General features: G+C 40.8%; 1 protein-coding gene across 2 annotated transcripts in view; it reads left to right on the top strand.

Moving 5' to 3' along the window:
* Positions 1 to 13171, top strand: part of Marchf11 (membrane associated ring-CH-type finger 11) — a 104293-nt gene that overhangs the window by 70854 nt on the left and 20268 nt on the right. Inside the window, exon 3 of one of the 2 annotated variants that reach the window (XM_006981754.4) lies at positions 11996 to 12188. The exons of the other annotated variant lie outside the window; for it this stretch is intronic. Within the exon in view, the coding sequence (XP_006981816.1) occupies positions 11996 to 12188 (193 nt within the window). The remainder of the gene's footprint in view (positions 1 to 11995; positions 12189 to 13171) is intronic. 2 annotated transcript variants of the gene reach the window in all.

The following is a 13171-nucleotide window of genomic DNA, read 5'->3' as shown; positions in this document are numbered from 1 at the left end:
CTGGCCTGGGGGGATTCCCCAAGTAGCTTGAGCCAGTCTCAGAGAAGTCAGATTTGTTAACTGCTGTGCTTTCTAAGAGCTAGAAAATTCACATTGGTTACCCAGGGACAACCTTTGTTTGTGTGGGCACAGGGTCATTCCTGCCAAGCACTGTTGGTCAAAATGTGTCCCCTTACCGACAGGGGTAGGAAAAGGATTGCCACTCCATGGTTGCAAGAGGCATATGACAGAAGAGCACATGGGATGGGGTGCACCATTTTTGCTCATCCTCGGAAAAAAGAGAAGCAGCACTGAACTAGGCAGGGGACATCTCTGGGTCATCCTGTCACATCCAGTGCCGCGGCATTCTTGTTCTTATGTGATGGTCAATGCTTTGTGGTAAAGATTCAAGCTCTAATTGATAGTGGAAACCCTCTAGCACTTGCCTATTTAATTCCTACTTTTTAACAAGAAAAACCTCACTGTTTGCCCAGCAGTGTCTTTCCCCATACTTCACAGGTCTAAAGCAGCTTCGTCACTGAACTGTCTCTTACTCATCCTGATAAGCTTGACTCAAGGTTACTTTTCCCGGAAGCTTTCCCTGATGGCCACAGCAAAGGAAATATGGCCACTCACTAAGCATCATATTCATTTTCTCTATGAGTATACCCAGTCTTATGATCTCCTGAGAATAGGAATTTTTCACAAAGTTAGTGATTTCTATACATATTACATACACCAGGCATCTGATAAATGCACATTGAATGAATGATTATATTTTAGTTCTTAGAGTGGTGGCGGCAGTGGTGGTGGTGGTGGTGGTGGTGTGTGTGTAAAAACTCTGTGTATTTTTATATTGGTGGGTGGTGTCATCCCATAGTGTGATTCCTCAAACTTGGAACTGAAGCAAAGTCCAGTTCCATGCAATTGATGCTACAGAATCAACACTCAGCTTTATAGACCATGTCTTTCCTCTGGAACTCAGCCTCTTTGTGGTCTTCTACCTCTGATTCAGTCTCCGGGACACTATTTAGGGAAGTAGAACAAGTCATGAAGACATGAGTATACAGCTTTAATGAAATCACAGTTTTAGGTCTTAGTTCCTTTTTATTTATTTATTTGATATAACAAAATGCCTAAGGCTGAGTACTTTATTAAGAAAATATTGAACTCCCAGTTTTGGAGGCTAAAGCTCAAGATCAGGTGGACCCTCTCTGTTCATTCTCTGGAGAGGCTCCCAAGGTAAATAGCATCACATTATCAGGAGCATTTGCAGGAGAGATTGCAGGGTCCGGCTTACTCTTCTTATAACTACTCTTACTCAGAGAGCTGGCTGGGTAAGACATGCATTACCCCTCTGGGAATATAGCTTCTTCTTCTTCTTCTTCTTCTTCTTCTTCTTCTTCTTCTTCTTCTTCTTCTTCTTCTTCTTCTTCTTCTTCTTCTTCTTCTTTAAAAAACTGCTTTAATACTTTTTTTTTTTTACATTATAATACAATCGCATCATTTCCCCCTTCTACTTCCTCCCTCCAAGGCTTTCCCTATGCCCCTCCTGACTTTCCTTCAAATTCATGGCCTCTTTTTTTTAGTCATTGATGTTATATGCATACATGTGTATTCCTAAGTACGTGATCACACCCTGCTCAGTCTTCCTCTTAAGAATTTCCAGCACATGAAAACCTTATCCAAACTGTACCAGTAGCTATTATCAAGTGCCATTAACACAGAATGCCACCGAGGTCCTTATGAGATGAAGCACTTGATTGTAGGGCCACTTCTTAGCCTCTAATCTTTCTCCTACCATATTATGCTGCCTTCCCATAGGCAAGAGACAAAAACATTGTAAAAATCCCACAGAATAGGCTGTCTGCCTTCTGCTGTCGTTCCTTATCACCAAGGGCACTGTTCTGCTCACTAATAGAATACTCAGTGCACGTTCTGCATGAACTGCGATGATAAGGTAACTGCCAGCAATGGACATTCTGTGGAAAAGTAAATTTGGAAACACTGAAAATTTTAGTACTCTCCTTAGCAAAGGCAGTTCTTGCATCTTTGTGGAGAGAACAACCCAGCCTAGCTATAGTCTTCCATGTTCCTTAGGGTTTTTCTCAACAAGCTCTCAGATTTGTGGCTATAGGACCCTTCACCTAGTCTCTTGGGGGTAGACACTACCCTGAAAGGCTCATTTGACTCCTGCAATGGTTGTTCTGGTCTCTAGCCATTCATAGATGCTTCCCTGGGTAGCAGCCTCTCTGATCCAAGTCTTCTGCTTGCCTTGATTCAGTCCATGGCCAAACCTCATCTCAGACCAATTCCTTCTCTTAGAGTTGACTTTGTAACTTTTCTGGCTTACAGATTTCTTTTGTCCTGGCCCATATCATGTGTCCCCTCTGCAAATGACTTGAGCCAGATTCCTTTTTGTCTTGATCTTTTCTGTTCTGAGATTTCCAGGTATTTGGAAGACAATGTTGCATTGACTTTCTGAATATTATCTAATAGTGTGGAGCCCTCATATCTGCTGGAACACTTGAGTTACCCATTCCCCTCTTTTTTTTTTTTTTTTTTCCGAGACAGGGGTTCTTCTCTGTGTAGCTTTGTGCCTTTCCTGGAACTCACTTTTTTTTCTGATCATATGATGTGGGTTTAGGAATTTTAGTTAAATAAAGTGATAGTTTACAGTCAGGACAATGTGTAGTTGGAAGTTTTCCTGTGTCCCACAGTCGCTTGGTCCCAAGTAAACACACAGAGGCTTATATTAATTATATAAAGTGATTGTTCTATGGCTCAGGCTTATTGCTAGCTAGCTATTACATCTTAAATGAACCCATTTCTCTTAATCTATCTATCACCATGTGTCTTGTGGCTCTATCTGTGTTCTATTACATCTTGATCCCCCCTGTGGCTGACTCCTCCTTTCTTCTGCCTGTCTCTCTGCTTAAGTTTCCTGCTTGGCTATAACCTGTCTTACTATAGGCCAAAGCAGCTTCTTTATTAGCAAATGGCAGCAACACATACTCATAGCATACAGAAAGACCATCCCACAGCAATGGTGTCAATTATGTGCCTTTCCAGTAGCCAAGAGATTAGAATGAAGACAGTTTTCACATAAGAAAATGGGCTCAGAGATTTTCCAACTCTCTGGTTCTTATAGAAATTTCAATCCAATCAGGGATTTGGAAATTTGTTCTTCTTCTGTCATCCATAAAAACTGGAATGACTGGGGCCACCTGATGGAGGATCATTTTACATGAGTGATCTGTACTATAAATATATGATAAATGGCAAGGAAACAGTCTTCATGATGATATTTTGATTCTACTTTTGTCTAGAATAGAAGTTTGGAGAGAATGGCTACCTAAAGAACAGTACATCTTAGTCTACGACTGTAATTTACGTGAGTCTTTCATTTCTTTGAGGAACAGCATGTAAGTCATGTTTAAACAGTTTGCCTCACAGCTAGGTGTTGTGACACAAATGCCCCAGACACTAAGGCAGGAGGATCTGGAGAGAAAAGCCGGTCTGGAATGAATGCATAACAGGTTCAAAGTGTAGCCTGAGCTACATAGCCTATAGAGCTATTCATGTATTCCTTTTCTTCATGTGTCAGTTTTGGGAAAGTGATTGTTCCCCCCCATGGCACCTGTCTATTTCATCTATAGTACAGAGTTGATTGACATGGAGTCGATGATTGAAGCCCCTCTTTCATTCTGTAAGCTGCTGTTAACGTTCCCAAACACGCGGTTCTGTTTTCTGATGATATTCTAGAGGTTGCTCTGGTTTCAGCTTTCATTTGTCTGATTTTATCTCAGCTCTAAAAAGTTTATGAAGATGCTTTTCTAGCAGAGAAGACCTGGTCCAATCCACGAAGCCATTGCTATCTTGCAGCCTACAAAACAACTCTATAGCGAAAAGACCTGAAATCAAGGGAGCATTGCATCTTCTTGTCAATCTGATTACACAATAGCAAGTTTTCTGCCTGTATTTACAACCCCAACTCTAGGACTGCAATCTAAACCCCATGTAAAGATGATTGGAAATAGATTGCATCTAACTTCATTTCTTTCTGATGAGGACACTCTTTAGGAGCAGATGTTCTCTCGAGTAGCCCTGGTGAGTAATCCCACCTATCTTCTTACTGCATACCCATTAGCTTATGATTCATATCTGGTCTTCCTTGTAAAAACAAAGATGACACAGTACTTTGGACTCAGTGATTTAATGCTCACCAAACGGAACTGCACTCTCCAAGTTCAGGCTGATTTCCTCTCAGCCCATGCTATTTTCCAGGAGCAAATTGGGTTCTTAACTTAGAAAATGCTTTAACTCTTTCAGATAACAGGATGGAGAGCACATCTCCTAAGTGGTTTCCTAGACACCCAAATGTGTTTTACTGGTTAGAAGTCATTTATACAGAAGGAAACTTTGGATCTTGCTTTGGCTTGGTCTCCTGTCATGCCTTGTATAAAATCCCTAGATTTTTCTTTGTATCTTGTCTTCTCAGTAGGAAGTAACAAAGCTGAGTTAATTAGTAATAATATTTTTATAAGATCACCATCATTATAATTTCAGAGAAATTAACATTATTTTCTAAGAAGAGCAACCAACATGGACCCTCTCACAGTGCTACTAATTCTGGCTGTATGTATCATCTGTATCTTTTTGGAACAAATGAATGCGCCTCTAAAGAGTCCCTGTTCAGAGAAGACATAATTTGTAATGCATGTTTAATTATTTTCTAAATTAGTTCAAATTAAAAAGATTCAGCTCCTTGAGATTAACTTCCTTATGTGGGTATATCTCAGAAGCTGTAATTTCCAGATTCATGAAGTACCTGTGGATGCCCCTGAGAGTTTGTGTCAGTTAGCTGGCACCATGCTGGGTTGCCTTTGCTGGCCATGGTTTCCCTTCTTTCAGCCTTTTCTGTGATTGTTGTGATTGTGCCTGTTCTTCTCTTATGGTACAGGCTTAACCAGGTAGAGAAAGGACGAGAGCAGACTTAGGAAGCAGAGAGAGAAATTTGGAAATACTTTAGGCTTTTAGAGACAGATCTCCATTCACTGGTGGTTTGGCCAGACCCAGGACTTCATGATGATGGATGTGAAAAGGATGATCACTTGCCAGTCACATGGATAGGAAAAACCACTTTAAGTATCCAATATTTCCAGGCACTGGTGGGTGGGTTCAGCAGTGTGGTGAGTATGAGAGGATAAGTTTCAGCTTCAACCATCACAAAACCTGTGGTCTGTGCAAGATGTAAAGACCATAGGGCTGTCTGTAATTGAAGTGAGAAATAACGGGCATTAAACAGATGCATAAGAGGAGGAGAAGGAACATGCTCAGTTCCCAAAGTCATGAATGACATCTGAGAGAACGAAATAAAATGAACTGAGAGAGGTCTCTCCTTTCCTTCTTCCCTCTTCCCTTCATTCACATTCTCTTGCTCCCCCTTGATCACCTTCTCTTACATTATGTAGCGATTGTGTGCCAAGCACCGAGGGTTCATGTTGATCTGAAGAGCTCTCTTGGATGGAATTTACAGGCTTCTTCTTCCCTTAGGAATGTAGATCTAGGATTACACAGAAGAACAGGGAACAGTGTTCGGCCACAAGCCCAGCTATAATGCTCTTCCAGCAAACCACAGGCGACAGTGTTGGAGTATCACCAGAGGCATGCCATAGCACTGCAAAGAGGAGGATGTAGAGATATATGAAATTGTCATAAAGTTCACTTGAATTATAAAATCTAACATGTTAACAGCATGATTGCAGGAGTCAGACTGCCTGAATTTATGCCTCAGTTCTAGTCCTAAATGGGATAAGACTTGGAAAATTGTTTAGCTTCCTGTCTTATATCTCCTTTAGTTTTCTTCCTTCCTTCCTTCCTTCCTTCCTTTCTTTCCCTCTAGCTCTCGATTTCTTTCTTTATAAAATACTAAAACAAAAGCCAATTAATGGATGACAGGTTTATTTTGGTTCACAATTCAAGGGTATAACCCTGGCAGCAGGAGTTTGAAGACGCTAGTTACATTGTTTCCACAATCAAGCAGTAGAGAATAATGAATGTTCAAGGTCAGCCATGTTTTCCCACTTTATGCAGCCAAGGACTCAAGCCAAGTGAATGGCACTGCTCACCTTTAGGCTCGGTCTTCAGACTTCAGTTAACCTAGTTAAGATAATTACTCACCATTCTGCCCAGAAACTTGCCACCTAGGTCATTCTAAATCATGTTTACCTCTTGCCAACTTGACATGCAAACATATCACTTTTAAGCCAGAATTTAACACCTCTGTGGCTCATGGCATGTCATACAATGCAGAAACACATTGAGTCTAACTTCAAAGGTCTTCACTGTCTTTAACAATTCTTTTTTAAAAAACTTATTCATTTTAATGTGCATTGGTGTTTTTGCCAAGGGTGTTGGGTCCCCTGAAACTGGCAGTTTTGATCTGCCATCTGGGTGCTGGGAATTGAACTTGGGTCCTCAGGAAGAGCAGTTGGTGCTCTTAACCTCTGAGCCATCTCACCAGCCCTCTGTCTTTAACAGTTCTAACACTGTTTACAAACCCAAAGTCTAAGTCTCATCTGATATTCAAGGCAATATTTTAATTATGAAATTCCAAATAAGTCCTCATGTATTTCCTACATACAACAGCACAGAATAAACATTCCCATTTCCAAAAGGGAAGGATGAAGGCCAATCAGTTAGTAGTGGGACAAAAGTAAGATTGAAATCCAGCAGGAAACCCGAAATCCTGTCGTTCCATCTCTAGCATTTGGGGCCTGTGATACAATCATCCATCCGGGCACCAAAAAGATTAGGTAGCCCCACTGCTTCTGCCCTGTCACCTGCATCACACACAAGCTCTCTTTTGATCTATTCCCTTCCAGATACCTCTTGGCTCTGGCATAGTCCCCTTCTTGGGATCTCCACTGTAATTTAGACTTCACCTTCACAACTTTCCATAATGGCCTCGAAGGGCTCCTGTGAGCCTGCCACACATTGCCTGCTCTCTACGTTCCCCTCAATCTCGCACATTTCACATCTGTGAAGACTGTACCATCTTGGTGCTGCTGCCAAGTTCCATCGGTGTGAGATGTAGCCTGGCCCTGCTGGACCACAGATGTGTAAGCTTCTCTGTGTGATCATGGGGAAACACGGGCCCAGGCAGTTCCTTCCATGGCTCAGGGACCCTCTTGAGCTGCATTTGGTGGGTGGAAGGTTGCTCTTGAGGCACGTGTTCTACTGTTTCAGTGCAGATCAGGGTGTTTTTCTTTAACAACTGCAGCCCTCTTTTCAGTGTTCACCCAGGCTGCAAACTTTAACTTCTTTCAGCTCTTCTCCTCCTCCTCAATATTTTGCACATTTTAAATATCCATCTGTTCAATGTTTTGTTCTTTTTTACTACAGAACTGGATAAGAGGCTTAAAAACTAGCCAGCTATGTGCAAACCTGAATGTTCTACTGTTTTGAAATGTTCTCTAGCAAACAGATTAGCCTATCATCTTTATATTCAACTTTACTTATCTTCTCAAGACATTGGCAAAATGAAGCCAGATTCTTGGCCAAAATATCACATAATTGCCTCCTCATTCAATTCCTGTAGAGTCCTTGTTCCCCCTGAAACCTCATGAACCAGGGCCCCTGCTATTCACATTTCTTTTAGTGTTCTTGTCTTCTAAGCCCCCATCAGAATGGCCAATTGTGCATGGGTTTTAACATACAAAGAGTTTTGAAGCACACATTGCCAACTTCTTTCACATTTCATTTACAAAATAATTGTAGAGGTCTAAAACCTTCATGGTCAGTGAGGTTTATCATAGCAATGACCCCACTCCTGGTACCAATTTTATATCTTAGTTATTTTTTCCCTGCTGCTATGATAAACTATCCCGAAAAAAGCAACTTAAGGGAGAAAAAGTCAATTTTGACACACACTATGCAATCTATAATGGCAGACACTTGAGGCAGCTGGTCACATTGCTTCTGTAGTTAAGAAGGAGAGAATGACAAATTGTGCTCAGCTAGTTTTTTCCTTTCTATGCAGTCAAAGACCCAATACTAGGGAATAATGCTTCCCATAATTAGGGTGGGCTCTCCCACCACAGTTAACCTAATCAATGCAATCCCTCACAGACATGGCCAAAGACTAACCTAATCAATAAAATCTTTCACAGTCAAGTCCAGAGACTTATCTCTTAAGTGATTATAAATCCTGTCAAGTTAGTAATCAATATTAACCATCATGTCATTTCTACTTCCATTTACTTATCTTTAAAAATGATGATTGCAACTCTCTCACCATGTTGTTATGATAATTCAATGAGTTAATACACAAAGCTTAGAACAATGACTGGCATATATTGACCCTATATGAATGGGAGTTATTATCATTAAATTATCTCCTGGATACTCAATGAGGGTAAACATCCAACAGAGGGCATTCTTTGTCCCAATTTTTAAAGGAATACTAGTTTGTTGTACAGACACAGATAGTTTTTAGGATTGTAAATCAAATATTATGGACTAAAGTGAAATAACAAGTATGGAAAGCCAGTTTAGGTACTGATGTATCATCTTTATACTCATTCATGGCATGATGCCAGTGAAAAATATAAACACACAAGGGAGGGGGAGGGAAGGAGAGAGAGAGAGAGAGAGAGAGAGAGAGGAGAGTGGAGAAAGGGATTATATGAGAAAAAAACCCCTTGAGACAAGGTCTCATTATGGAGCCCTTGTTATTCCAGAAGTTACTAAGCATACCAGGTTGGCTCAGTCTAATGGCAATTTCCCTCCTTCTCTGAGGGCTGGGATTTCAGGCATGCACTACCATACCTGCATCTCCAGAGGAGAAAATTATGTTTCACCATTGAAAACTTTAGCTCAAGCTTCAAATGTTTTACAAACTGAAGTCTAGTCCTTGGTTACCATGAGGTGGAAAGACAGGCCCCAAGATGGTCATCACCTGCTTTTATTGTTCTGTCTCATGGTCTCCAAGCTGAGCCTATGGGAAGTCCCCTACTTCTGAGAGAAAAGGTGCTGGCTGAGTTCCCTTTCCTGGAAGACAGAGCCATTTTTCCTCTGGGAGAACCTTTCCTTTGTACTTAACTCTAGAGATATGAGAGAGCTGTAAAGAGAGGGCAAAGACATTACCAAGATGATGTTGCTATATCAAGGGAAGCCCCTGTGTCCATTACCACATTCCATAACTTTGGCTTTGACAGTGTTTGTCATCACTAGCCATTCAGGAAAGCGATGTGACGTTTAGGATGCATCAGCACATGAGGAACATAAACTTACTGGATAATTTGTTTGTGTTGTTAATGGAGAAAGAAAGTTAATTGAGTTATTCACAGAGTGATACCAGAAAATTACAGAGGATCCGTTATAGAGTATATAGAGTTTTTTTCTCTAAGTGTAAATTTGAAAATCCCCAGCAAGAGTAAATGTCTGTGATAATAGTACAGAATTGACCCTCCCAGTGCAACATAATCAAGTTGTTATTTCCTTGTAGCTTGCTCACACGATCTTAAACACATCCATTCAAACTACAGGCATTCACGTGTTAAGTCACCTTAAATTTGGCCTCAACCAGACAGAAGCGAAGCATCCATATTTCTTTCTCCTGGAAGTGTCCCTTTACTCATTTGGCATCTCTGCCATGGAGAGGCATATCTCGTAGTTTAGAAGTTTGGCAGGGCGGTGGTGGTGCACGCCTTTAATTCCAGCACTCAGGAGGCAGAGACAGGTGGATCTCTGTGAGTTCAAGGCCAGCCTGGGTTACAGAGTAAGTTCCAGGAAAGGCGCCAAAGCTACACAGAGAAACCCTGTCTCGAAAAACTTTTTTTTTTTTTTTAAAAAAAAAAAGAAGTTTGACCTACAGACAGTGTTTAACTGAAGCTGAGTTTTATATATATACAGTGACTTACCTTGACAATGAACTGTTTGAATTAAACTTCACTCTTCCATTACACAGACTATTGGAAAAAGAAAAATATATACCAGTGAATAAGACCATAGTTGCTGAATCCACTCACTCACTTTTGGTTATTCGGGAATCCTGCGGTTCAGTCCTATGTGCTTAGCATATGAACTTTCAGATGAAAATCAAATACACACAGACACAGACACAGACACACACACACACACACACACACACACACACACACACTACCACCACCACCACCACCACTCTGCAAACTCTTTAGAGCCAGAGGTAGTGACCTATTCCTCAGTGGTCAAGAGTTTGTGCAGCAAGAGAACTGTGAGTTCGGTGCTGTGACTGAAAGCCTGTCTGAAAAGCAACCCCGCCCCTCCCAAACAAGCCCCAAATGAACGCTTTGTTTTATGTTTTGCTATTATTCCCCTGTAGTGATTGTTTCAGGCTAAGGTCATGCGTGCATATGTGGCAGCATCCACTTAGGATGCATGCCCACTTTCTGAGCTGCTTGCTGCATTACTGTGTTTAAGGCAGATTTTAATATAAATCCACAGGAAAGAAGAACAAGTGGCACCGTCACTTCCCGTTTGTTAGGTGACAACAAGCTTCAGATGCTTCACCGTTAAAGACCTAGCAGGTGGGACTCATATGTTCCTAGTTACACCGGGAAGCTAAAGGCAAAAGCAAAAATACACTTGAAACACAACCCTGTTCACTTATAAAGATGAAATGATACATAACAGTTTATTATTATTTTCACATTTGCTAAAGTTATGAAAGGAAACCCCACGTTAAAATGAAGAATGTGTTCATCACAGTATACAGCTGTTGACTGTGGGTTCTGTTCTTTGTTAAGTAGATGATTGTAGAACAAACACTGTTTTAAAGGTGTGTTGATATTTAACCCACACAGAGTTCAATGATATATCTGTCAATACTGGAGGTCAAGTTTGGATTTAAAATATTACACTTGGGTCATTTGGTTATCTGCTGTTGGGGTATGTGTGAAAAAGAGAGGGAGGGAAGGAGAGAATGTAGAGGGAAATTACAAGGGAGGGCCGATTCACTGTTGAAGAGCGTGTACATTCAGACTTAAGGTAAGTTTAGCTTTTAAGAAAACTCAGATTTATTGAATGAACATATTGGGGTGTGCTCCTTTGGGGAAGGCTCTTCAATGAACCCAACATAGCAGCAGCCAGGCCTTTCCTCCACAAACTAAGTAGGTTCTTATGTGTTTCATTGCTTATGAGTCAACCATCAGTTCATGTCTTGTGTATTTCTCAAGCATATAAAAGTGAGAACATGATTAATTGATCTTCTTAACCTAATAGGACCACTGATGGATATTTTGAGCACCTGTACTTCCTCTCAAATACGGATACTTAGGATATTAAGTCACTCTTCATTGAATACTGTGTGCTACTATGGTTTCATGTCTTTCTAAGATCTGCCATTGGTATACAAATTCTAAATCTTGATTAAAATGCTCCATGGCTTACCCACTGATAATAGCCAATTATATCTAAGAATGTAAGATATACCATTAATAGATAAGAATAACTTTGTGATTCTAGTATGATTATTTTAATGTGTTACTTTCAATTACTGTTTGTACTGTTGATCACATATAGTTTATTTGCTATTTTTACATTCTTCTACAAGAATATGAGAGAATTTTCCCTTTCTTAAAAACCAAATATGATAAGGGGAAAAAAGCATGAGATAGAGGAGTCCTCATTGTGTGTTGTCAGAAGGTATTTAATTTCATGTGGGTATGTGATTTCCAGGTACCAAATATTCCTGAGCCATTCACACTCAGTATTATTATCTGGATTAAAACCATATTAAACTTTGAAAATGGTGAATTCATGAAAATAATGGAGTCAAAGGCAATTCATTAATCATTATCTGCTTGTCTACTTTTTTATATCCTGGATATAATGGCGAAATTCATTTGGGGGATGATCAGGTTGAAAGGGGTCTGACATTATGAAGAGAAACACTAAAAATGTAATTTTTTTCTTCTCTTTTTAACTCTGCACAGCACCTTTTCCTTACATGCCTCTGTTTTTCTTTTAGTGGCAGAGCATATCTATAACACTGGTTGAGAAAGTTCAGATGATTGCTGTAATCCTAGGATCCCTGTTCTTAATAGCGAGTGTGACTTGGCTCCTCTGGTCAGCCTTCAGCCCCTATGCAGTGTGGCAGAGGAAGGACATCCTTTTTCAAATCTGCTATGGAATGTATGGTTTTATGGATCTAGTGTGCATAGGTAAGACCATGGTGTTAAATATTCACAAACTGTCAGTAATGCATCTCTTTCAGCACCTGCATTTTTACCAGTCATGTCCAATATACACAGAATGTTGCCGTATAAATTATCTTGACTTCTGGTTAATTATTGGGGCAGGAAGAGGAGGTTGCCACAACTTGGCTGCTTCCAGGGTAGTTTGAACGGAAAAAAATAACACGCCAGTGTTCATTTAATGTGGCATATTTTGCAACCAAAAAGAAGATGGAGTGGTTGAGGAAATTACGTGGGGGTGAGCAATGTTAGGATTGCCACTTGTTTCTAAGGAGCAAGAACAAACCAGTGCCCTTTCCAAAGCTGAGGAAGCATGGCCAATGCCAACAGCAACATTGTGGGTTTGCAGAGATGACTGTGCCCTAAAAAACCTGCTTCGTAATTGGGGCTCAGATTCCTTTGGGAGCATAAATGGCCCCTCGGAAAGTTGAGGGCATGGGACAGATTTCCTTGTTTACTTTTCTCTCATTGTGCTTAATAAATTCAGTGTCTGGGAAGAGGGGAAGTTTCCTACTTTCCATAAATGTAGTTAAATCAGACTTTACAGGAAAGGTTATGTTTATGGTTCACTTGACCAATGGACAAGTGTTGACTCAGGCAACAATGTGTGGTGTGTCTGGTGTCCTCTCAGGCACTGTGAAGGTGACAGCTGATGGGGTTGGGAGAGCACCTGGAGGAGGGCACCCTGGAGAATTTGCCGCTTTGAGTTGGTTTTCAGGCTCCTGGGTTGTAAAAGGGACCAAATGGAAAGGTAGCCGTGTTATAAAGCAACGGTTTTCTCCAAAGTTGGTTTTCAGGCTCCTGGGTTGTAAAAGGGACCAAATAGAAAGGTAGCCGTGATACAAAGCAACGGTTTTCTCCAAATGTGGTCCCCAGACCACTGGCAATAGTAGCCTCTTGTCACCTGATTAGACATGCTGATCACCAGGCCCATCCCAGACCTACTGAAT

This window comes from Peromyscus maniculatus, chromosome 15 (genome assembly GCF_049852395.1).
Source record: "Peromyscus maniculatus bairdii isolate BWxNUB_F1_BW_parent chromosome 15, HU_Pman_BW_mat_3.1, whole genome shotgun sequence".
Classification (NCBI taxonomy): domain Eukaryota; kingdom Metazoa; phylum Chordata; class Mammalia; order Rodentia; family Cricetidae; genus Peromyscus; species Peromyscus maniculatus.
Note: the sequence above shows the minus strand (reverse complement) of the source record. Positions and strands in the feature narration are given on the sequence as shown.